This window comes from Anomaloglossus baeobatrachus, chromosome 6 (genome assembly GCF_048569485.1).
Source record: "Anomaloglossus baeobatrachus isolate aAnoBae1 chromosome 6, aAnoBae1.hap1, whole genome shotgun sequence".
In the NCBI taxonomy this organism is placed as follows: Eukaryota; Metazoa; Chordata; class Amphibia; order Anura; family Aromobatidae; genus Anomaloglossus; species Anomaloglossus baeobatrachus.
The window spans coordinates 37,201,193-37,226,086 of NC_134358.1; the positions used below are offsets into that span (position 1 = coordinate 37,201,193).

Consider the following 24,894-nt stretch of genomic DNA (forward strand, 5'->3'; position numbering starts at 1 on the left):
CAGAATGTGTCTCTTCTGTCTCCTTCCAGGATGATTCCAATGGTGATTCAGTTCTCCGTGCTGATAATGCTGCACTCCGCGCTGGTCCTCATAACCACGGCCGAGGATTATAAATGTCTGCCCCTCGTCCTCCGGAAAACCTGCTGCTGGATTAATGAGACCTACTTGGCCAGGAATGTCATCATCTTCGCATCCATTTTGATTAATTTCCTTGGAGCTGTAATCAATATAGTAAGCAATTTATATGCGGAGAATAATGGCTTTGTTGGGGGGGGAGGGGGGAAGCGCAAAATTAAAGTCTTTGATTTTATGGGATTTTTGCAGGGGAACTACTTGTAGGACCAATAATATCTGATATCTGTTTATTGTTTTGTTAAGTGTTTGAAAAAGTCTACATATTACATTACATACCTTATTTTTCATTTTATAAGACGCATCGGATTATAAGACGCACCCCAAATTCAGAGCTAAAAAGGTAAAAAAAGGGGTCTGTCTTATACTCCGATGGTGTCTTACCGGTGGTGGAGCGGGGTCACAGGAGGCAGGGCGGTGCTGGAGTAGGGCGATGCTGCACGTGCTACGGTGGGGGCTTTGCAGGCTGCGGTGGGGGCTGTGCTGGCTGCGGTGGGGGCTGTGCTGGCTTCTGAGGCTGTGCTGCCTGCGGGCACTGTACTGGCTGTGTGGAGTATGGCGGTGGTTTGGCCGTCCCACATGCTCTGTCGGCAGTGCGGGCTTCAAAGAAATGGTGCCTGGAGTTGGCGCATGCGCAGATTGAGCTCTCGACTCAATGACAAGCCAAGATTTCAACTGCGTACGCACCACCTCTGGGCACCATTTTCCTTAAGTCCACTGCTGGGAGATTAATGGGTCGGAGGTGGGGCATGCACAGATGGGATTTTAAGCCGAGAGCTCCATCTGCACACGCGCCAACTCCCAATGTCATTATTTGAGGCCCGCACCGCCGACAGAGCATCTGAGACACACACCGCGCCGCAGTGGTCCACACAACCAGCACAGCACCCGCAGCCCGCACCACAGCTGCCAGCACAACCCCCACAGTACTAATCACAGCCCCCAACGTACTCAGCACAGCCCCCACCGCAGCCAGCACAGCCCCCACCGCAGCCACCAGCACAGCCCCCACCGTACTCAGCACAGCCCCCACCGTAGCTGCCAGCACCGTCCCCACCGTAGCCGCCAGCACCACCCCCACCGCAGCCACCAGCACAGCCCCCACCGCAGCCACCAGCACAGCCCCCACCGTACCGACCAGCACCGCCCCCACCGCAGCCAGCACAGCCCCCACTGCAGCCGCCAGCACAGCCCCCACCATACTCAGCACAGCGCCCACCGTACTCAGCACAGCCCCCACCGTAGCCACCAGCACTGCCCCCACCACAGCCAGCACAGCCCCCACCGCAGCCGCCAGCACAGCCCCCACCATACTCAGCACAGCGCCCACCGTACTCAGCACAGCCCCCACCGTAGCCACCAGCACTGCCCCCACCACAGCCAGCACATCCCCCACCGTACTCAGCACATCCCCCACTGTACTCAGCACAGCCCCCACTGTAGCCACCGGCACCGCCCCCACCGGAGCCAGCACAGCCCCCACCGTACCCAGCACAGTCCCCACCGCAGCTGCCACACAGCCGCCACCATATCAAGCACAGCCCCCACCATACCCAGCACAGCCCCCACTGCAGCCAGCACAGCCCCCACCGTACCCAGCACAGCCCCCACTGCAGCCAGCACAGCCCCCACTGCAGCCACCAGCACTGCCCCCACTGCAGCCAGCACAGCCCCCACCGTACCCAGCACAGCCCCCACTGCAGCCAGCACAGCCCCCACTGCAGCCACCAGCACTGCCCCCACTGCAGCCAGCACAGCATCCAATTTCCACCTCCCGGTAAGCTACATTCGGATTATAAGACGCACCCCTCATTTTCCTCCCATATTTTTGGAAGGAAAAGTGCGTCTTATAATTCTAAAAATATGGTATTTGGTTTCAATAAGAGGCAGTAAACTTGTACGGCCGAGAGGCAGACACAATTGTATCCGGTCTGCACAACGCTCTGTGAGCTCAACAGCCCAGACTGATACCTGCAGAGATTTGTGCAGCTGATGATGATGATGTGTCCAGACTTGATGATAGACAGTCACTACAAGATGAGCTTGTTATCCATAAAGGGGACATACCGCTCGGCGGACCCCCCACCAATCTGACATATACTGTATGGCATAAAATATCCTATGTCACGTTAACGAAACACCCCTTCATGTAATTACATATTCAATGAGAAAATGTCAGAAAATTATATTTTTTATAGTAAGTCAGGGGTTTTTTTTTTACAGTCTTGGCCGAAAGTGTTGGCACCCTTGAAGTTGTTCCAGAAAATGAAGTAGAGGTGTGCCGCCCCTGCAGCGGATCGAACCGCTCGGATCCGGGGTGGTGATTGCTCGTGGCTTGAGGGTCTCCGGACCCGGGGGCTAGGGGCCAAACTCAAATGTAGAAGAGGGGTATTTACAGGGGAATTTGGTATAGTTCTTGATGCCACCCATGGTGTGCGGTAATTGGGAGTACCGCAGCTGTCGTTGGGCGTACCCGGGGTGGTGGAGTGGGGAAGCCAGATGACGTTCCCCTCTATGGGTAGGGGTAGGCCCCAGGACTCTGGACGGTGATGTGGGGATGCAGTGCAGGGGTCAGTCGGGTACTCACTCAGCAATGAAGCAGACGCTGACACCAAGGTAAACCAAGTCTCTGGTTGCCGCTGTCTCCTGAGGGGAGCTCGTCCGGGTCCCGTCCCCTGCAGTACTGCCTGGTGGTCTGTAACCTGCCTCCTGGCACCAATTTAGATTGTCCGTTGTGGCCCGGTAGCCTGGAGCTTTCCGGGCTCCGCTCCCCACTGTGGCTATATGAAGGAGCCTGCTCTCAGGAGCTCACGCTTGGGATTGCATTGGGCCGCTTGCTAGGAAAGCCCTATCCCCCTTATTGCGCTAGTGCCCCCTGATCTCTGAGCTTGGTGGGAACAGTCCATAAAGGCCCTGTCCTCCGCAGGTTAATTGCCGGGTCGCCTGAAGCTTCTCCCCGACCTAGGGTCCGTGTAACCCGCCATGCCTTCGGTGCTGGACCGGTGATAGGACCAGGCTGCTGACTGTCCTCCTTGACGGGTTCAAGGCACCGAGCCTCAATCCCCTGCGACTGGGGGTCTGACTCCTCTAGATCCAGACCACCGTCTGCGACCTAGTCTGCTTCTCCCCTGGGAGCTACAACTCCCAGCTTCCTCAGAGCTCCTCACTGCTCGAGGGTTCCTACTCCACTGACTTCACACCTCCCACCTCCCTGCCTGACCCCTAGGTGGGCGGCCCTATTCCTGCTTAAGCAGCCCACTGGTGTGCCTGACAGGGTGTGGTGCAAGGTGTATCTAGGATTTGTGAATGCTGGTGGAGGCAGTACTGCAGGATGGAGACCCAGAACCATGGGGGGTTGAATCCTGCACGGGAAGGGCAGATTGTGCAGAACCCTGTGACGACCTGAATAGTCCAGGGGCGTCACATTTCTTCCAGAAGTTATTGCAATTACACACGTTTTGTTATACAGATTTATTTCCTTAGTGCCTATGGGAACAACAGAGCAAAAAAGCCAAATTGGACATCATTTCACCAAAAAATTAGGCAGAAACAATTGTTGTCCCCCTCAACTTAATATTTGGTTGCACGCACTCTGGAATAAATATCTGCAATCTGTCGCTTCCTATAATCGTCCAGAAGCTTCTTGCTCCTCTCACCTGGAGTTTTGGACTCTTCTTTATAAACGTCTCCAGGTCTCTCATATTTGGAGGCTTGACCCTCTTCTCCCAACAACAATGTTAAGATCTCTCCACAGGTGTCAATGGGATTTAGATCCGGACTCATTGCTGCCACTTCAGAACTCTCCAGCGCTTTGTTTCCATCCATTTCTGGGGCTTCTTGAAGTGTTTGAGGTCATTGTCCTGCTGGAAGACCCATGACTCAGGACATACTCCCAGCTTTCTGACACTGGGCACTACATTGCCACCCAAAATCCTTTAAAATCTTCAGATTTCATGATGTCTTGCACACAGTCAAGGCCCCCAGTGCCAGAGGAAGCAAAACAACCACAAAATATCTCTGACCCCCCACCATACTTGACTGTAGGTCCTGTGTTATCTTCTTCATAGGCCTCATTCCATTTTCGGTAAACCGTAAAATGATGCGTCTTACCAAAAAGCTCTATTTTGGTCTCATCTACCCACAAGATGCTTTCCCAGATGTATTTTAACTACTTACGTACATTATGGCAAACTGCAGTCTAGCTTTTTTATGTCTCTGTGTCAGCAGTGGGGTCCTTCTGTTTCTCCTACATAGTGTTTCATTTCGTTCAGATGTGGATAGATAGTTCACGCTGACACTGATGCCTCCTGAGCCTGCAGGACAGCTTGAATTTTTTGAACCTTGATTGGGGCTGCTTATCCACCATCCGGACAATCCTGCATTCCAACTGTTCATCAATTTTACTCTGTCGTCCACGTCCAGGGAGATTAGCTACAGTGCCATGGGTTGTAAACATCTTGATTATGTTGCGTACTACGGACAAAGGAACATCAAGATTTCTGGAGATTGAGACTTGATATTGTTGATATTTTTCAACATTTATGGTTCTCTAGTCCTCTGACAGTTCTCTTCACTTTCTTTCCTCCATGGTTTGTGTGGCACACACAGACACAAAATGCAAAGATTGAGTCAACTTCTCCCCTTTTTCTCTGGTTTCAGGTGTGATTTTCATATTGCCCACACCTGTTACTTGCCACAGGGGAGTTTGAACGAGCATCACATCCCTGAAACAAAGTTGTTTACCCACAATTTTATAAAGCTGCCAACTAGAGATGAGCAGACCCGCGAACCCCATATAAGTCAATATGGACCCAAACTAATAGGCTTAACTCGAGTAACAAGTATAATGGAAGTCAGTGATTGGGCAGTTCGGCTCTCCGCCCGCATACAGCAAGTCATATACAGGTCATTTCCAGGGGAGGTAGGGTGGGTTTTCTTTTTAGGGGGGGGAACACTTCATCCGAAAACATATATAGCTCCAGTGAGAACCATTCTGAGACTGCAAGTGGCAATAACTGAGCTGAGGACAGAGCGTACTGGGATAAATACCTCATTTTTTAAAAAAATTTTAAGGGTGCCAACACTTTCAGCCATGACTGTATAAACATATTTTTGCTACCCACTTTCACGCTGGACACTAGAGCATACTACATAACAGCTGACATATGCTGTTTTCTGCAGTCCACTTGTTTGCTTTTCTGTATAGAGTAGGACAGAATAAGCAGAGCCATGTCCTTATCTTTAGAAGATGGATAAGTTATAGGATTTGTCCAGTGAAATGAAGTTATCACCTAAACTGTGGATAGATAACTCCTTTTTACCCAACAACCCCTTTAATTTAACAATTTTTGTTATCACGGTCGTCTTTCTATCTTTGAAGGCTAGTGACAGGTTCAAGGCTAGAGTCACTCATTACCATCTTAGGCTCTATATTTTAACATAATTTCATTTCCTTTGGGACCTAAGTAGTTCATGTCATGTTGTTGCCAGCAACCCCCAGCAGATCATTTAAGCCACACCCCTCCAGGTATAAGTAGCAGTGTTTTCCCAGCAATCCTTGCTGAAGATACAAATCTATTTGTTCTCTGGCCACCTTGGTGGAAGGTACTGTCTAGTAGTGTTTCAGAAGCCAGACTTTATCCTTTTTGTTGCTGTCTTCTCCTGTTGGTCTTACCTTTCCTTAATATTAGTGCAGAGGTAGGGCTAGCATCTCCCACCTCCCAACGCACTAGCCAGGACACATACATGGTTCCTCAGGGTCTCCAGTTCCTGCCTGGTGACAGTTGCGGAGACTGTATAGGGAAAGTAGGGACAGCTACAGGTGATGATAGGAGGTGTCCTATCTACCCCTCTCACTAGAACTACGGCTACTCATTGTTTTTGTGTCCCCGATGTTCCTCCTTACTTGTATTGTCTATTGTATTTTTGTCATGCGTCAGGCTCCACGTTGGTCTTAACGCACGTGTCACGCTTGTCATACCCCGCAGCGTGACAGTTGTACCGTACTACTGGAAGCCTAAATAAGGCAGAAAAATCTGTACCCACAGATTTGGGTCCATTTACTCCCTGTCCTCCTTGGGAGGAGCTGTAATTCCTGGAGACTTTAAAGTTATGTTCACACGCAGCGTTTTTGTAGTGGGGTATTTTTTCTGCAGCAAAACCTACTCAATAAATGAGACATTCCCTTTAATTACAATCAAATTTTAGGAAAATAGTAAAGCCATTTTTGAGAGTCCCGGCCGCCCCAGATTCTCGCACACTACCTCTGTGAAGGATTCCTCTATGGACACATAAAAGGTTGTGAAACTCATCGCTTCACATCAGTTTGTTTCTACTTTCCTCTCCTGTGGTCTCCAGGCCGGAATTTGGAAAAAAAGAGATATATAAAGTAGGACGGCGGACTTTTTATGTTTTTTTTCTTAAGTGCCCTTTAGATATTAGGAAAAAAGGCAAAAACAGATAACTCAGAGTTACGATTCCCATCTGGTTTCTGCTTCTGCAAGGTTTCTTCCTCCCAAGTTTTCGTGTGTTTTGCTTGTGAGTCAGAAAGAACTTTTCCTCTTATGGATGTTCTCTGCTTTAGACATTTATTTTTTATGAAAAGGACATTTCACATAAGGCTGAATACAAAATCACCGCCCACAGGGTTCTCCAGGGATCCGATGGGCACTAATTCTCTGCAGTGCCCCTAGAGGAGAAATGAAGCATTACAGTGCCCAATGCGTCTCCAGGGATCCGATGGACATTTATTCTTTGCAGTGCCCCTATAGGAGAAATGAAGCATTGCAGTGCCTAATGCGTCTCCAGGGATCCGATGGACACTGATTCTTTGTAGTGCACCTATAGGAGAAATTAAGTATTACAATACCCAATGCGTCTCCAGCGATCCGATGGACACTGATTCTCTGCAGTGCCCCTACAGGAGAAATGAAGCATTACAGTGCCCAATGCGTTTCCTGCGATCCGATGGACTCTGATACTCTGCAGTGCCCCTATAGGAGAAATGAAGCATTACAGTGCCCAATGCATCTCCAGCGATCCGATAGACCAATTATTTGCAGTGCCCCTATAGGAGAATTGAAGCATTACAGTGCCCAATGTGTCCCCTGCGATCCGATGGACACTGATTCTCTGCAGTGCCCCTATAGGAGAAATGAAGCATTTCAGTGCCCAATGCGTCTCCAGCGATCCGATGGATACTTATTCTTTGCAGTACACCTATAGGAGAAATGAAGTATTACAGTGCTCAATGCGTCTCCAGCGATCCGATGAACATCGATTCTTTGCAGTGCCCCTATAGGAGAAATGAAGCATTACAGTGCCCAATGCATCTCCAGCGATCCGATGGACATTGATTCTTTGCACTGCCCCTGCAGGAGAAATGAAGTATTACAGTGCCCAATTTAATCAATGGGTTGTCTGTATTGCATTGCATGATAGGTCCTATTAAGAGAGCAAAACTCTTTTTAACTGTTATATTCGACAAAGAAATCACAGGATTTTGGTCCACCACGAGCCACATTGGTAGTCCATGGCCACCGGACCAAAGCACTGTGAACTCCACCGTGCCTGCTGGTATCCATCACTCCTCTTCTGATTTGTAGGCCCAGCGCGACCTCATGAATCTGTCTTGCTGCATCGACCTTCTAGTCTAAAGAAGTGCCGGGGATGGCAGTAGATGGGGGAAGGTTCACAGGGCTTTTAGCCTGGCAACCATGGAGGACTAACCTGGCTGCTGGAACAGTGTCCTCTCAAACGTTTTGCTCAACTGTCGTAACCTCTCATCACGTTGGCCAACAGTTTAAGATCCTTCGATACAGGACCTCTCTTTACTAACTAGGTTAGCTAGAAGATAAAAAGGGGGTTTCTAAACTGGACAACCTTTTTTAAGCTCTGTGAACTCTATCTTACCTGCTTGTATCCATTCCTTCTCTTGTGATTTGTAGGCTCAGTGCAACCTCATGAGTTGGTCTTGCTGAATCAACCTTCTAATCTGAAGAAGTCCCGGAGATGGCAGTAGATGGGGGAAGGTTCATAGGGCTCTAGGTCTGCTACCATGGAGAACCAACCTGGCTGCTGGAACAGTGTCCTCTCAAACTTTTTGCTCAACTGTCGTAACCGCTCATCATGTTGGCCAACTGTGGAGACACGGGGCTCAGTGGGTGCTCTCGTCCGCTAAAACCCTCCGCCTTTAGAAAGACAGTGTGGCTCAGGGCTCATCCGAACTGAACGTCGGTCTCCTTAACCGTGGGCGTAACACTACTCAGACAACACAGGGTTAGGGAACCACAATAATTAGATTTTATTGGATCCCCAAACAATTAACGGCACATAACACATAACCAGCAAAACACAAATGTAACAGGCAACAGAGTCTCACCCTTCAGCTGGCTCACCAGGGATTTAGAATGTCCGTGCCTCAGAGGTCCCAGGGCTACTTGCTCCAATCCAGCAGCACCAAGCTTTTGGCGGGCACCCGCCGAGAAATTTTAGAAATTTTTTTTAGGAAGCTGTCTGAGGTCTGCAAAGTCTGTATCAGGTGACTGAACTGTCCCAACCTGAGTGTCCTCCTTAGGTAGTCCTGGTATGATGATACAATCCTGGCAGCCGGAGTCGAAATCCCTAGGCTGTGGATATGGTCTCCAACCGGAACCGGAGTCCCTAGATTGAAGCCATAAGATATCCTGATCCTCTAGTCAGCTCCTAAGAGCTTAGACTGGATCCATCAGCATCCATCAACAACCACCTGGTGGCTTAAAGAAATCCCTTTTATAGCCACAGCCTTCCACTTGGATACACTGCGTCCTCATCAATTGGTTGGACAAAATCGCCTCTCCCATTGGATGAATCTCAAGCTGCATGGACAATGTTCATCCAAATGATGTCTACAGAAAGACTGAGGGTATACATGTAGTCTGGAATGCACAGACTAGACAATGACTACTAAGGTAATTACATTAGCAATACACAACTACAATACAATGATTACTGGAAGAGTCTGGAGAAACAATACGTCTGGCTTTCAGTGGCCAAGACAATTACATGAGTCAACAAGAGTCTTGTAAAAACAATGAGGGACTTATCCCCCGTCTATAAACAATCTATCATCCTGTCTGGCTGAATGTTAAGAAACTTTAACCCATGAGAGTCCATGTCGTCACACCAACCATTTAAGATCCTTCGATACAGGACCTCTGTACTAACTGAACTAACTAGAAGATAGACAAGGTGGTTTCTAAACTGTACAACCTTTTTTACGCTCTGTGAAATCCATACTACCTGCTGGTATCCGTCACTCCTCTTGTGATTTGAAAGCCCAGTGCAACCTCATGAGTTGGTCTTGCTGCATCAGCGTTCTAATCTAAAGAAGTGTCGGGGATGGCAGTAGATGGGGGAAGATTTATAGGGCTCTAGGTCAGCAACCATGTAGGACCAACCTGGCTGCTAGAACAGTGTCCTCTCAAACTTTTTGGTCAACTGTCGTAACCACTCATCACGTTGGCCAAAAGTTGAAGATCCTTCAATACAGGAGTGATCTTTACTAACTAGAAAATAAAAAGGGGAGTTTCTGGACAACCTCTCCATTTTCATGTCTCCCACAGACGTGAATGCATTGGTGAGTCATGAAAATGTGGCCACCTTTGTTGAGTAACAAAGAGCAGACAGTTGCACTCTGTAGTGCTAAGATATGTGGAACAATGAATATGGGAATATAAACATGTATTACTGCTATGGAAAAACATGGAAAAATTGAGATACTTGGCACACAAAAATGGCCAGTTTTATGTGAGCCCAACAGCCAGCGGCAAGGTGACCTCTCTTTGTTGGGTCCCTATCAAACTAATGCCTCTCTTTGGGTTAAAAACAAAACCCTACAATTTATGGGCGGATAGGAATCTGCAGATGGAGAATTAAAATCCCCTGAGGCTGAAGAGCAGGAGTGCTCAATCAGAAGGCATAATCCTGTAATCGAAGAAAAAGACTGATGGCACATCCTACCATTCTAATGTGAACAGGTTCAAACTGAACATGAAACATAGTAACAAAAAGGAGACAGTTGCACTCTGCAGTGCTAAAATATGTGGAACAATGAATATGGGGATATAGACATACATTACCGCTGTGGAAAAACATGGAAAAATTGAAATACTTAGCACACAAAAATGGCCATTTTATGTGAGCCCAACAGTCAGCGGCAAGGTGACCTCTTTTTGTTGGGTCCCTGCCTACTCTGATGCCTCTTTTGGGGTTAAAAGATTAAAACCCAGATAGGGGCAATTGGATAACCTGAACGTAAGATTAGGCAAGAGCAGTCTAATATGTCTGAGCATTTTCTCATGTCCTTATCCGACCTTAGAGGCACAATCCCTGCAAAATCTATAAAAGGGTCTCCACCTAGGACTTATAATACTGGTGTCTTCTTGCATGGCAGAGAGGCAGTGGACTACGTTAAACACCAAGACTAGAGATGACTACTACTTCTGTACACCATGGTCACAAGATGGGGCAGCTCCGGAACTGAGCATTTTCGGCTGCCTTCTGCCACCACCGGCACCGACAGCAGCCGATCTGTGGGGGTGCGGTGTTACGGGGGGACCGGTGGATTAGGACCAGGGGATATATATCCCAATCGCCAGTCGGGGCCCACTGTGCTCCAGATGGCAATGGAGCTGCTGACACCCTGTGGGTTAGGCGGAGACTATAGAGCTGGACGGCTCTGAGATAACCCAGGGAACTGGCCACGTGTGTAGGGACACGTCAGACCGGATGACAACCCAGTTAGCGTTTCAGTGGAGCGGACGCTACTCCGACCACGTGTGTAGGGAACACGTCAGGCCGGATGGTAACCAGTTAGCGTTGACCGAGAAGACCGCTGTGACAGCACCCTGTCGGCCACGTGTGTAAGACACGTCAGGCCGAGCGGTCCTCCGATTAGCGTTTGTGGCCACCACTCGACTGGCCACGTGTGTAAAGGACATGTCAGACCAGGTAGTCACACCAGTAGCATTTGACTGGGAAGCCGAGGAGGATAATAGGGTTCACACACCCAATCCAGGAACACCCTGTTAACTTCACAGGGGTTCTGGGGTGCGCTGTCCGTGCGCGTAGAGGGCACAACCGGACAGGTGGCGCAGCAGGTACACTGTCCGTGTGCGTAGAGGGCACTCTCGGACAGGTGACGCAACAGGTATTCTGTCCGTGTGCGTAGGAGGCACAACTGGACAGGTGACGCAGCATCCGCAGCCCAATTAACGCCACTGGACTGCTCTAGCACAACAGGAATGGTAGCAAGGAAGCACGGCGCCTGACCCTCATGTGCTGAGCCACGAATCTTGGCGTGACAGGCACCGTTCGCCTAGCCCTACCTACCGCTTCCAACAAGGCTTATGCCACCATGAACTCTAAATGAAGACTGCGCACCTCCATGTTGTCTCCAGCCCCTTTTATAACCTGGGTCCACCCCAAACCCAGGGTGGAACCACCAAGGTCCAATAGCAGAGTGCCATGTCATCAGTGACGTCACATGCGACCTATCCGGAACCGCCACGTCATTGATGACCTCATGGCAGCCACGCCCCAAACACTTCACCAGTCTGATGACCAATGGTGAGGTGCCAGATCATAGGGGCGGGCCTCTGCGAGCCAGTCCGGAGATGCCACGTCATCAGGACACCTGACACCCTCTGCCCTATCAGGGCCTGCCACCTCACGGACATGCTCAGTGAGGTCCTTACCAGACCTGGCCTCTGATGCACTAAGTGCCTGAGCATGCTCAGTACCCTGAGCAACAGGCTCAGAAAGCAGACTATCAGTTTGAGCATGCTCAGTAGGCACATCCCAGAACTTAGACATAGCACGAAGTCCAAGTACCTGTGCAAAGAGGCTGTTAGGGTTAATTGTGGGAGCATGCTCAGTAGCCTGAACTGAGGACTTAGTCGCAGAAATAACACAATCAGGCTGAGCATGCTCACTAGGCAAAACACCGGGCTTAGACTCTGGCTGGGGTAAATCGGCGCACGCATGCACACTAGCCGCCTCTCCACACTTAGACGTGGTGGAAGGAGCAGCCAACTGGATGACCCGAGGCACGTCCAAGAGCGGCAGCCGGCGCCTGGGCACAACAGGAACCGCAGCAGGCTGCTTGCGGCTATGGCGGCGCCGGTTTGTAACAGTACCCCCCCACTAGCGGCCCTCCCACTCGAATGGTCTATAGTCGCCACAGATACCACTGAGCGACGGGCGGAAGATGGAGACATGCGTGGGAGCTACAAGACTCGCTCCACCGCGTAATCACCCCAGACGACCAGTCGATATGTGGGGAATGCCGCTTCAACCAAGGAATACCCAGCAGAATATCATCTGCACCCTTAGGGAGAACCAGAAATGAAATGGTCTCCCTATGCCCAGATGACATGGCAAGGGTAATGGGCACTATCCGCTGGTGAATTGCCTTGGGCAACAAGGACTCATCCACAACACGGACTCTCACTGGCCTTGGCATTTGCACCAGCGGGATGGAATGCCGCCGGGCAAAAGAGGAGGAGATGAAACTATCCCCAGCACCTGTGTCCACACTTGCCCTTGTGGACCATGTTGACCCCTTAAAGGAAATGGACGCGGGAAAAGTCACCCTAATGGATGACGCAGAGTCCAGTCTACCTCCAGCTATGGTCACCAATCGCGATCTCTTACCCTGACGCTTTGGGCAACGGTTGGCATAATGACCATACTGCCCACAAGCGAAACAGGAAATGCCCTTGCGACTCGATGACCTAGCAACACCAACCCTAGCGATGTCCATAGGGACAGAGATGTCCTCTAAGGGAGGTGCAGTAGGAGAAACCACTACAGTGGCTGAATGGCCCTCTGACCTGCGCTCCAGCTGACGTTCGGAGGTCCGCAGGTCAATGCGGGTAGCCAGAGTCATGAGGCCCTCAAGGGTAGTTGGTACCTCACGCGACGCTAATGCGTCCTTCACGTGCGAGGCTAATCCCTTCCAGAACAGTGGAATGAGAGTCCTCTCTGACCACCTCAGTTCTGCAGCAAGTGTCCTGAAACTCACAGCATATTGACTTGAGGAAGTACGCCCCTGCTCCAAAGTCAGTAGCTGTAGGGTCGAGTCGTGAGTGACCTGACTCCAAAAACTCCTTAGAGTCCTGTACTACGGGGTCATTCCTCTCCTACAATGGTGTAGCCCACTCCAGTGCTCTATCAGAGAGCAAGGAGATGATAAACCCCACCTTCGACCTCTCTGTAGGAAACCGTGCAGCCAACAGCTCTAGATGGACTGAGCACTGGTTCACGAATTCCCTACATGCCTTGCTCTTCCCCGTAAAAAATTATGGGTAGAGCTGGCCTCAACCGCCTAAGGAGGAAGGTGCTTAAGGGAAAGAAAGCGCTAAGTAATATATTGGATCCCAAGCACTCAAATTAGGACAAAGAGAATAAATGCAAAAAAGTGTTATTTTATTGGACTATTTGCAAAAAAGAAAACGCCACCACAATATAGCAAAAGCCTCCTGCCTCCATCACAGACCCCTGGGACCCTGTCCCCACTCCCTGTGTTATCCAGGCATCCTTTCTCTTCCTCCACCTGTCTTCTGGGCCTCCCTGGCCTCCGTGACGTACCCTTGCAAAGCAAAGCAAACGCCACATGGTACAATCCCGTGACGTCTAATTCGTCCTATCCACCCTCCCACTATACGCAAAAACCTTGAAAAAGGCCTAACAGGCCGAAACGTCGGCTTTTGCTATATTGTGGTGGCGTTTTCTTTTTTGCAAATAGTCCAATAAAATAACACTTTTTTGCATTTATTCTCTTTGCTCTTCCCCGTAAACTTGTTGGGCAGCGAGAGGTGAGGGAGGGTTGGAGTAGGCTTGGTGACCGACACCATTGCAGCCGCTTGAGCCACCACATCATCCATATCAGCAGCAAGAGCAGACTTCTCCAGAGACCTCACTCTGGCATCAAGCTGCAGTATGAACTGACGTAGCTGCTCCATCTCCGCCATGCCAGCCAGACCCTGGCGCAGTCTTCTGTTACGGGGGGACCAGCGGATTAGGACCAGGGGGTATATATCCCAATCGCCAGTCGGGGCCCACCGTGCTCCAGATGGCAATGGAGCTGCTGGCACCCTGTGGGTTAGGCGGAGACTATAGAGCTGGACGGCTCTGAGATAACCCAGGGAACCGGTCACGTGTGTAGGGACACGTCAGACCGGACGACAACCCAGTTAGCGTTTCGGTGGGGCGGACGCTACTCCAACCACGTGTGTAGGGAACACGTCAGGCCGGATGGTAACCAGTTAGCGTTGACCGAGAAGACCGCTTTGACAGCACCCTGTCGGCCACGTGTGTAAGACACGTCAGGCCAAGTGGTCCTCCGATTAGCGTTTCTGGCCACCACTCGACTGGCCACGTGTTTAAAGGACATGTCAGACCAGGTAGTCACACCAGCAGGCTGCTTGTGGCTATGGCGGCACCGGTTCGTAACATGCGGGATGTCAGACCCCGGCCGATCAGACATTGATGACTTATCCTAATGATACAACGTCAATGTAAAATTAGTGGCCAACCTCTTTAACGGTCTACCCTAAAGATAGGTCATCCATATCAAAGTAGTAGACAATCCCTTTAACTATAATCTGCCCCCCGATAAATAACACATCATCTACGTACCGGCGATTTATTTTTTATTACTTGAATCTTCTCATATTCATTTTAGTTTTCTTTCCGGCTAATCTGACGCTTTATAATTCTCCGTTACCGACTTTGTCAAAATTAAAGAAGAAAAGAATAAAAAGGATTTATTTCCAGAGCCGCGTCTTGTCACATGAAACTTTCCATTTTCTCTCAATAAGATCTTTTTTTTTTCTTTTTCCTTTTTTTTTCCGTTTTATCATAAAGAAGCCAAATTATGTTTCTTGCTTGTTCTCGGAAAACAAATTTGCAGCTCAGAATTAAATCCTGCAGCTGCTGTATATACAAAGCACGCGGCGGGCAAGCATCAGAGAACAGGCAGGAGAGGGATCCATGGACTGAGGAGGAGGAGGAGGAGGAGGAAGGCTCAGATTGTGGGGGAATCTAGGTCCACGGGGGTTCACTAATGAGTGGTCCACAGAAAAAATCAATGGCATCTTTTTATGTTGTAGTTAATTAATCTGCTGTACAATCTCTAACATGCATAATATTCTTCATCCTTCAAGATATATACTTATTCTATACTGATCCTAAGTTACCCCCTGTATTATACTCCAGAGCTGCACTCACTATTCTGCTGGTGCAGTCACTGTGTACATACATTACATTACCCATCCTGTATTGATCTTGAGTTACCTCCTGTATTATACTCCAGAGCTGCACTCACTATTCTGCTGGTGCAGTCACTGTGTACATACATTACATTACTGATCCTGTACTGATCCCGCGTTACCTCCTGTATTATACTCCAGAGCTGCACTCACTATTCTGCTGGTGCAGTCACTGTGTACATACATTACATTACTTATCCTGTACTGATCCTGAGTTACCTCCTGTATTATACTCCAGAGCTGCACTCACTATTCTGCTGGTGCAGTCACTGTGTACATACATTACATTACTGATCCTGAGTTACCTCCTGTATTATACTCCAGAGCAGCACTCACTATTCTGCTGGTGCAGTCACTGTGTACATACATTACATTACTGATCCTGTACTGATCCTGAGTTACCTTCTGTATTATACTCCAGAGCTGCACTCACTATTCTGCTGGTGCAGTCACTGTCTACATACATTACATTACTTATCCTGTACTGATCCTGAGTTACATCCTGTATTATACTCCAGAGCTGCACTCACTATTCTGCTGGTGCAGTCACTGTGCACATACATTACATTACTGATCCTGAGTTACCTCCTGTATTATTCTCCAGAGCTGCACTCACTATTCTGCTGGTGCAGTTACTGTGCACATACATTACATTACTGATCCTGAGTTACCTCCTGTATTATACTCCAGAGCTGCGCTCACTATTCTGCTGGTGTCCGGTTCTATATCGCCTTTTACTCTAGCTCTCCCTAATCGGTTTTATTGTTTTGGCGCCTTCTCTTTCTCGCTTTATTACTGCGGCGCTTTCCATCCATCTCGGCATCGCATTGTGAATTGAATCTGCTGGTGAGGTGACAGGTATTAGCGGTCTTTATTCGGTTAGGCTCCGAGCTCTTCTACTAAATCTGATTGTATTTTAGTTCTTTCCAAGAAAATAAATCCACCTATATTGCTTTTTGATGAGGTTATGCCCCTCTCACCCCTCCACATGTAGCGTTAATCCCGGGAGTGACGTGCGACGCAGGTGAGGAATCCTTCACCTCTGATATGTGAGATGCCGGAGCTATAGGGGCGGACAATGGAGCAATGGTCTCAAGAATGAAAACCGCTCATTACTATCAATGCCAGAATGCCAATGCCAGGCAGGTGGGGGTAAAGCCAATGTTTATGGGTGCGGCATTGATACATAACCCTACAAATCTCCATGATTCCTCATTACTGAATCTTAGATTTGTGGTATAAAGGGGGCCCCTGACAATTAACTGTTTGTGTGTTCATTCACATCTGATTTGAAACCTCCTTTAGGAACCTCCTTCGGGAATTTTGTTAAAAAGTCACAAAAAAAATAGCTGTAGTTTCAGGTAATGTGGAAGATTCCATGATGGAACCTGTTGTTGGACCCCTTTGAAGTCAATGGGGTCCGTTTGTTCTTTTGCTGCAGCTCCCCTCCTGTTTCCCCACTTGCTCGCTTTTCCCTCAGGCTCCACTTCCCCTTTTATCTACATTTTTTCTTTTTTTTTGGCGACTCTTGATTTCGCGCAACGTGAAATTGTTACGCAAGGGCTAGTTAGCCCCGGAGGTGCCGAAAAGTAAAGGTGGAAGAGAAAACTGGAGCTGGAAAGAGAAAACGAGTCAATGTAAAACCTGTCAGGCAACTGCAACAAGTCTAAGGAAAATCTGTCAGGGAGCTGCAACGAGTCAACGGAAAACCTGTCAGGGAGCTGCAACGAGTCAAAGAAAAACCTGTCAGGAGCTGCAACAAGTCAAAGGAAAACCTGTCAGGAGCTGCAACAAGTCAAAGGAAAACCTGTCAGGAGCTGCAACAAGTCAAAGGAAAACCTGTCAGGAGCTGCAACAAGTCAAAGGAAAACCTGTCAGGAGCTGCAACGAGTCAAAGAAAAACCTGTCAGGAGCTGCAACAAGTCAAAGGAAAACCTGTCAGGAGCTGCAACAAGTCAAAGGAAAACCTGTCAGAAGCTGCAATGAGTCAAAGCAAAACCTGTCAGAAGCTGCAATGAGTCAAAGGAAAACCTGTCAGGAGCTGCAACAAGTCAAAGGAAAACCTGTCAGGAGCTGCAACGAGTCAAAGGAAAACCTGTCAGGGAGCTGCAACGAGTCAAAGAAAAACCTGTCAGGAGCTGCAACAAGTCAAAGGAAAACCTGTCAGGAGCTGCAACAAGTCAAAGGAAAACCTGTCAGGAGCTGCAACAAGTCAAAGGAAAACCTGTCAGGAGCTGCAACAAGTCAAAGAAAAACCTGTCAGGAGCTGCAACGAGTCAAAGGAAAACCTGTCAGGAGCTGCAACAAGTCAAAGAAAAACCTGTCAGGAGCTGCAACAAGTCAAAGGAAAACCTGTCAGAAGCTGCAATGAGTCAAAGGAAAACCTGTCAGGGAGCTGCAACAAGTCAAAGGAAAACCTGTCAGAAGCTGCAATGAGTCAAAGGAAAACTTGTCAGGGAGCTGCAACGAGTCAAAGAAAAACCTGTCAGGAGCTGCAATAAGTCAAAGGAAAACCTGTCAGGAGCTGCAACAAGTCAAAGGAAAACCTGTCAGGAGCTGCAACAAGTCAAAGGAAAACCTGTCAGGAGCTGCAACAAGTCAAAGGAAAACCTGTCAGGAGCTGCAACAAGTCAAAGTAAAACCTGTCAGAAGCTGCAATGAGTCAAAGGAAAACCTGTCAGGAGCTGCAACTTGTCAATGGAAAACCTGTCAGGAGCTGCAACTTGTCAATGGAAAACCTGTCAGGGAGCTGCAACGAGTCAACAGAAAACCTGTCAGGGAGCTGCAACGAGTCAAAAGAAAACCTGTCAGGAGCTGCAACAAGTCAAAGGAAAACCTGTCAGGAGCTGCAACAAGTCAAAGGAAAACCTGTCAGGAGCTGCAACAAGTCAAAGGAAAACCTGTCAGGTAGCTGCAACGAGTCAAAGGAAAACCTGTCAGGAGCTGCAACAAGTCAAAGAAAAACCTGTCAGTAGCTGCAACAAGTCAAAGGAAAACCTGTCAGGAGCTGCAACAAGTCAAAGGAAAACCTGTCAGGAGCTGCAACAAGTCAAAGAAAAACCTGTCAGGAGCTGCAACAAGTCAAAAGAAAACCTGTCAGGAGCTGCAACAAGTCAAAGGAAAACCTGTCAGGAGCTGCAACAAGTCAAAGGAAAACATGTCAGGAGCTGCAACAAGTCAAAGGAAAACCTGTCAGGAGCTGCAACAAGTCAAAGGAAAACCTGTCAGGAGCTGCAACAAGTCATAGGAAAACCTGTCAGGGAGCTGCAATGAGTCAAAGGAAAACCTGTCAGGAGCTGCAACAAGTCAAAGGAAAACCTGTCAGGAGCTGCAACGAGTCAAAGAAAAACCTGTCAGGAGCTGCAACAAGTCAAAGGAAAACCTGTCAGGAGCTGCAACAAGTCAAAGGAAAACCTGTCAGAAGCTGCAATGAGTCAAAGCAAAACCTGTCAGAAGCTGCAATGAGTCAAAGGAAAACCTGTCAGGAGCTGCAACAAGTCAAAGGAAAACCTGTCAGGAGCTGCAACGAGTCAAAGGAAAACCTGTCAGGGAGCTGCAACGAGTCAAAGAAAAACCTGTCAGGAGCTGCAACAAGTCAAAGGAAAACCTGTCAGGAGCTGCAACAAGTCAAAGGAAAACCTGTCAGGAGCTGCAACAAGTCAAAGGAAAACCTGTCAGGAGCTGCAACAAGTCAAAGAAAAACCTGTCAGGAGCTGCAACGAGTCAAAGGAAAACCTGTCAGGAGCTGCAACAAGTCAAAGAAAAACCTGTCAGGAGCTGCAACAAGTCAAAGGAAAACCTGTCAGAAGCTGCAATGAGTCAAAGGAAAACCTGTCAGGGAGCTGCAACAAGTCAAAGGAAAACCTGTCAGAAGCTGCAATGAGTCAAAGGAAAACTTGTCAGGGAGCTGCAACGAGTCAAAGAAAAACCTGTCAGGAGCTGCAATAAGTCAAAGGAAAACCTGTCAGGAGCTGCAACAAGTCAAAGGAAAACCTGTCAGGAGCTGCAACAAGTCAAAGGAAAACCTGTCAGGAGCTGCAACAAGTCAAAGGAAAACCTGTCAGGAGCTGCAACAAGTCAAAGTAAAACCTGTCAGAAGCTGCAATGAGTCAAAGGAAAACCTGTCAGGAGCTGCAACTTGTCAATGGAAAACCTGTCAGGAGCTGCAACTTGTCAATGGAAAACCTGTCAGGGAGCTGCAACAAGTCAACAGAAAACCTGTCAGGGAGCTGCAACGAGTCAAAAGAAAACCTGTCAGGAGCTGCAACAAGTCAAAGGAAAACCTGTCAGGAGCTGCAACAAGTCAAAGGAAAACCTGTCAGGAGCTGCAACAAGTCAAAGGAAAACCTGTCAGGTAGCTGCAACGAGTCAAAGGAAAACCTGTCAGGAGCTGCAACAAGTCAAAGAAAAACCTGTCAGTAGCTGCAACAAGTCAAAGGAAAACCTGTCAGGAGCTGCAACAAGTCAAAGGAAAACCTGTCAGGAGCTGCAACAAGTCAAAGAAAAACCTGTCAGGAGCTGCAACAAGTCAAAAGAAAACCTGTCAGGAGCTGCAACAAGTCAAAGGAAAACCTGTCAGGAGCTGCAACAAGTCAAAGGAAAACATGTCAGGAGCTGCAACAAGTCAAAGGAAAACCTGTCAGGAGCTGCAACAAGTCAAAGGAAAACCTGTCAGGAGCTGCAACAAGTCATAGGAAAACCTGTCAGGGAGCTGCAATGAGTCAAAGGAAAACCTGTCAGGAGCTGCAACAAGTCAAAGAAAAACCTGTCAGGAGCTGCAACAAGTCAAAGAAAAACCTGTCAGGGAGCTGCAACGAGTCAAAGGAAAACCTGTCAGGAGCTGCAACAAGTCAAAGAAAAACCTGTCAAGAGCTGCAACAAGTCAAAGGAAAACCTGTCAGGAGCTGCAACAAGTCAAAGAAAAACCTGTCAGGGAGCTGCAACGAGTCAAAGGAAAACCTGTCAGGGAGCTGCAACGAGTCAAAGGAAAACCTGTCAGGAGCTGCAACAAGTCAAAGAAAAACCTGTCAGGAGCTGCAACAAGTCAAAGGAAAACCTGTCAGGGAGCTGCAACGAGTCAAAGGAAAACCTGTCAGGAGCTGCAACAAGTCAAAGAAAAACCTGTCAGGAGCTGCAACAAGTCAAAGGAAAACCTGTCAGGAGCTGCAACAAGTCAAAGAAAACCCTGTCAGGAGCTGCAACGAGTCAATGGAAAACCTGTCAGGAGCTGCAATGAGTCAATGGCAAACCTGCCAGGCAGCTGCAACTAGTCAATAGAAAAGCTGTCAAGACCTGCAATGAGTCAACAGAAAACCTGTCAGGAGCTGCAACAAGTCAATAGAAAACTGTCAATAACTGCAACGAGTCAAAGGAAAACCTGTCAGGAGCTGCAACAAGTCAAAGGAAAACCTGTCAGGAGCTGCAACAAGTCAAAGGAAAACCTGTCAGGAGCTGCAACAAGTCAAAGGAAAACCTGTCAGGAGCTGCAACAAGTCAAAGGAAAACCTGTCAGAAGCTGCAATGAGTCAAAGGAAAACCTGTCAGGAGCTGCAACTTGTCAATGGAAAACCTGTCAGGAGCTGCAACTTGTCAATGGAAAACCTGTCAGGGAGCTGCAACGAGTCAACGGAAAACCTGTCAGGGAGCCGCAACGAGTCAAAAGAAAACCTGTCAGGAGCTGCAACAAGTCAAAGGAAAACCTGTCAGGAGCTGCAACAAGTCAAAGGAAAACCTGTCAGGAGCTGCAACAAGTCAAAGGAAAACCTGTCAGGTAGCTGCAACGAGTCAAAGGAAAACCTGTCAGGAGCTGCAACAAGTCAAAGAAAAACCTGTCAGTAGCTGCAACAAGTCAAAGGAAAACCTGTCAGGAGCTGCAACAAGTCAAAGGAAAACCTGTCAGGAGCTGCAACAAGTCAAAGAAAAACCTGTCAGGAGCTGCAACAAGTCAAAAGAAAACCTGTCAGGAGCTGCAACAAGTCAAAGGAAAACCTGTCAGGAGCTGCAACAAGTCAAAGGAAAACATGTCAGGAGCTGCAACAAGTCAAAGGAAAACCTGTCAGGAGCTGCAACAAGTCAAAGGAAAACCTGTCAGGAGCTGCAATGAGTCAAAGGAAAACCTGTCAGGAGCTGCAACAAGTCAAAGAAAAACCTGTCAGGAGCTGCAACAAGTCAAAGAAAAACCTGTCAGGGAGCTGCAACGAGTCAAAGGAAAACCTGTCAGGAGCTGCAACAAGTCAAAGAAAAACCTGTCAGGAGCTGCAACAAGTCAAAGAAAAACCTGTCAAGAGCTGCAACAAGTCAAAGGAAAACCTGTCAGGAGCTGCAACAAGTCAAAGAAAAACCTGTCAGGGAGCTGCAACGAGTCAAAGGAAAACCTGTCAGGGAGCTGCAACGAGTCAAAGGAAAACCTGTCAGGGAGCTGCAACGAGTCAAAGGAAAACCTGTCAGGAGCTGCAACAAGTCAAAGGAAAACCTGTCAGGGAGCTGCAACGAGTCAAAGGAAAACCTGTCAGGAGCTGCAACAAGTCAAAGAAAAACCTGTCAGGAGCTGCAACAAGTCAAAGGAAAACCTGTCAGGAGCTGCAACAAGTCAAAGAAAACCCTGTCAGGAGCTGCAACGAGTCAATGGAAAACCTGTCAGGAGCTGCAATGAGTCAATGGAAAACCTGTCAGGAGCTGCAACGAGTCAATAGAAAACTGTCAATAACTGCAACGAGTCAAAGGAAAACCTGTCAGGGAGCTGCAACAAGTCAACAGAAAACCTGTCCGGAACTGCAGCACTAGAACAGATGGTGGGTCAAGTGAATATTATAAGGCTAGGGACCCACTTTGCTTTTACACCTGCGTTTTTGGTGCTTTTTAGGTCCGTTTTGAGATGCACCTTTTTCATGCCAAAAGGCATGCGTTTTGATTTCCCAGCAAAGTCTATGGAAAATGGGGATTTCTAGATCCCACTTTGCATTTTAAAACGCTGCATTTAATTTGCATATTTTGTGGCAAACACCATGCGTTCAAAGAAGCAGCATGTCAATTATTTTTGCCATTTTGGGTGCGTTTTGCTAACATTGAAGTCTATGAGAAATGGCAAAAAAAAAGATTCCAGCAAATTCCTGCGTTTTACCTGCTTTTCCAGTGCATAAAACATGCATATTGGTCTTCAAAATAATGATTTCATATATACCTTTACACACACACATAGTCCGACAATAAAAAAATAAGAATTTTAATAAATTATTGCAATTTTTCCATTAAATATCATATTACCACTATAATTTCATTAAATTAATCTATTTTCATTATTTTTCACTAAAATATAGATTTGTTTCTTTTTTTCCAATTTTTTCATTGAGTTTGACTATTTAAACTTTATTTAGCAGTGTCTTGATGTTCAAAACGCATCTATCAAAACGCAGGGGGAAAAACAGGTAAAAAGCGCTGAAAACGCATCTAAAACGCGGTAAATACGCATGTGTTTTCAGCACTAAATTTCTGAAAAAGGCAATTTTGGTCAAATCAATTAAGTCCAAAACGTGCGTTTAGAACTGCAAGTAGGAAAACGCAAAGTGGGTCCCTAGTCTTAGCCTTAAGGGGGCTTTACACGCTGCGACATCGCTAATGCGGAGTCGTTGGGGTCACGGAATTTGTGACGCACATCCGGCCGCATTAGCGATGTTGCTGCGTGTGACACCGATGAGCGATTTTGCATCGTTGCAAAAACGTGCAAAATCGCTCATCGGTGACATGGGGGTCCATTCTCGATTATCGTTACTGCAGCAGTAACGATGTAGTTCGTCGCTCCTGCGGCAGCACACATCGCTATGTATGACGCCGCAGGAACGAGGAACCTCTCCTTACCTGCCTCCCGGCCGCTATGAGGAAGGAAGGAGGTGGACGGGATGTTCCGGCCACTCATCTCCGCCCCTCCGCTTCTATTGGGCGGCGGTTCAGTGACGTAGCTGTGACGCTAAACGAACCTCCCCCTTAGAAAGGAGGTGGTTCGCCGGTCACAGCGACGTCGCCGGGCAGGTAAGTATGTGTGACGGGTCTGCGCGATGTTGTGCGGCACAGGCAGCGATTTGTCCGTGTCGCACAATAGATGGGGGCGGGTACCCACGCTAGCGATATCGGGACCGATATCGCAGCGTGTAAAGTAGCCTTTATTCATCATTTGAATTTAGGTTTTCTCCTTTTTTATCGTCTTTTTGGTCTTGATTTCACGCAACATCAAATTGTCAAGCAAGGGCTAGTTAGCAGTGGAGGCGCCAAAAAGTAAAGGTGGAAAAGAAAACTGGAGCTGGAAGGAGAAAATGAGTCAACGGAAAACCCGTTAGGGAGCTGCAACGAGTCAACCGAAAACTTGTCAGGAGCTGCAATGAGTCAATGGAAAACTTGTCAGGGAGCTGCAATGAGTCAATGGAAATTAAAAGAATAAGGAGCAAATGGGGAAAAAGGTGAAAAAGACCAAAAACGAGGCAAAAACAGGCAAAAATGCAACAATAAATCAAGCCCAATGTTTCTTCCTCACCTTCTCCGGATTAAAATAATTAAGCAAAAATGGCGGCCATCTCGAATCGATCTCATCATCTCTACTTTAAAGCTAGCAAGTGCCATGAATAAAAACCTGTTCATCCTCGGACACATCACCAAGCAAAATGAGTAATGGACGAGATACACAAACCAATGACTATATCGATCGTGAAGGCAAAAGGACTTAGCAAAGCAGCAAAAAGAAAAAAAATCCTAAGCACAATATTTTATTTATCTAGTGTAGTTAGCACAATATAAAGCTGCCGACACTGTAAATCCCAACTCACTGATAACGCAATTTCCTTTTTGGACGTCCGCCATAAAATATCTGTTGTAACAGCTTGCGGCTTAAGACGGGGAAAAAAAATACAATATTCCTTCAGGGCGATGGAACAAAAGGTGAGATTATAATATTAACCTTGGGAATTAGGGAAAAAAGTTGCATGTAAATTAAATCCAAAATTATACAAATGTGTTCTTTGCTAAGAAAAAATATTTTAATGAAAATGTAACAAAAGGAGAAAAGTTGTGTAGATTTATTTAACTAATACCTGTTTCAGGTGACTTTTCAGAATGAGCGTGTATATGAGGAATAAGAATATATCTCGCCATTATATGACTTGTGTCCTGCAATTGTCACTAGTTTTCCCCTTTTTCGCTAATTTTCCAGTTGCCTCTGAGCTAATGGGTGGTTACTAGCCGATATGATGTCTCCTATAGACAGCTCATACAGACAGGAGGGATTCCTGCTCCCCTTCCTCTATGTGGCACATGTTCAGAAGCAGCAGCATGGAGGACATTATACAGCAACATTTATCTCTGAGCTGGTGGGTGGAGACTAGCTGCTATGATGTCTCTCCATACACAGCACACACAGACAGGAGGATTTCCTGCTTTCCTGTCTCTATGCAGCACATGTTCAGAA

General features: G+C 47.8%; 1 protein-coding gene across 2 annotated transcripts in view; it reads left to right on the forward strand.

Annotated features, from left to right (window-relative positions):
• The window catches only part of ADCY8 (adenylate cyclase 8), a 430,517-nt gene that overhangs the window by 341,987 nt on the left and 63,636 nt on the right, over window positions 1–24,894 (forward strand). For both annotated transcript variants that reach the window (XM_075352858.1, XM_075352859.1), the window contains one exon: window positions 30–231. In XM_075352858.1, the coding sequence (XP_075208973.1) occupies window positions 30–231 (202 nt within the window). The remainder of the gene's footprint in view (window positions 1–29; window positions 232–24,894) is intronic.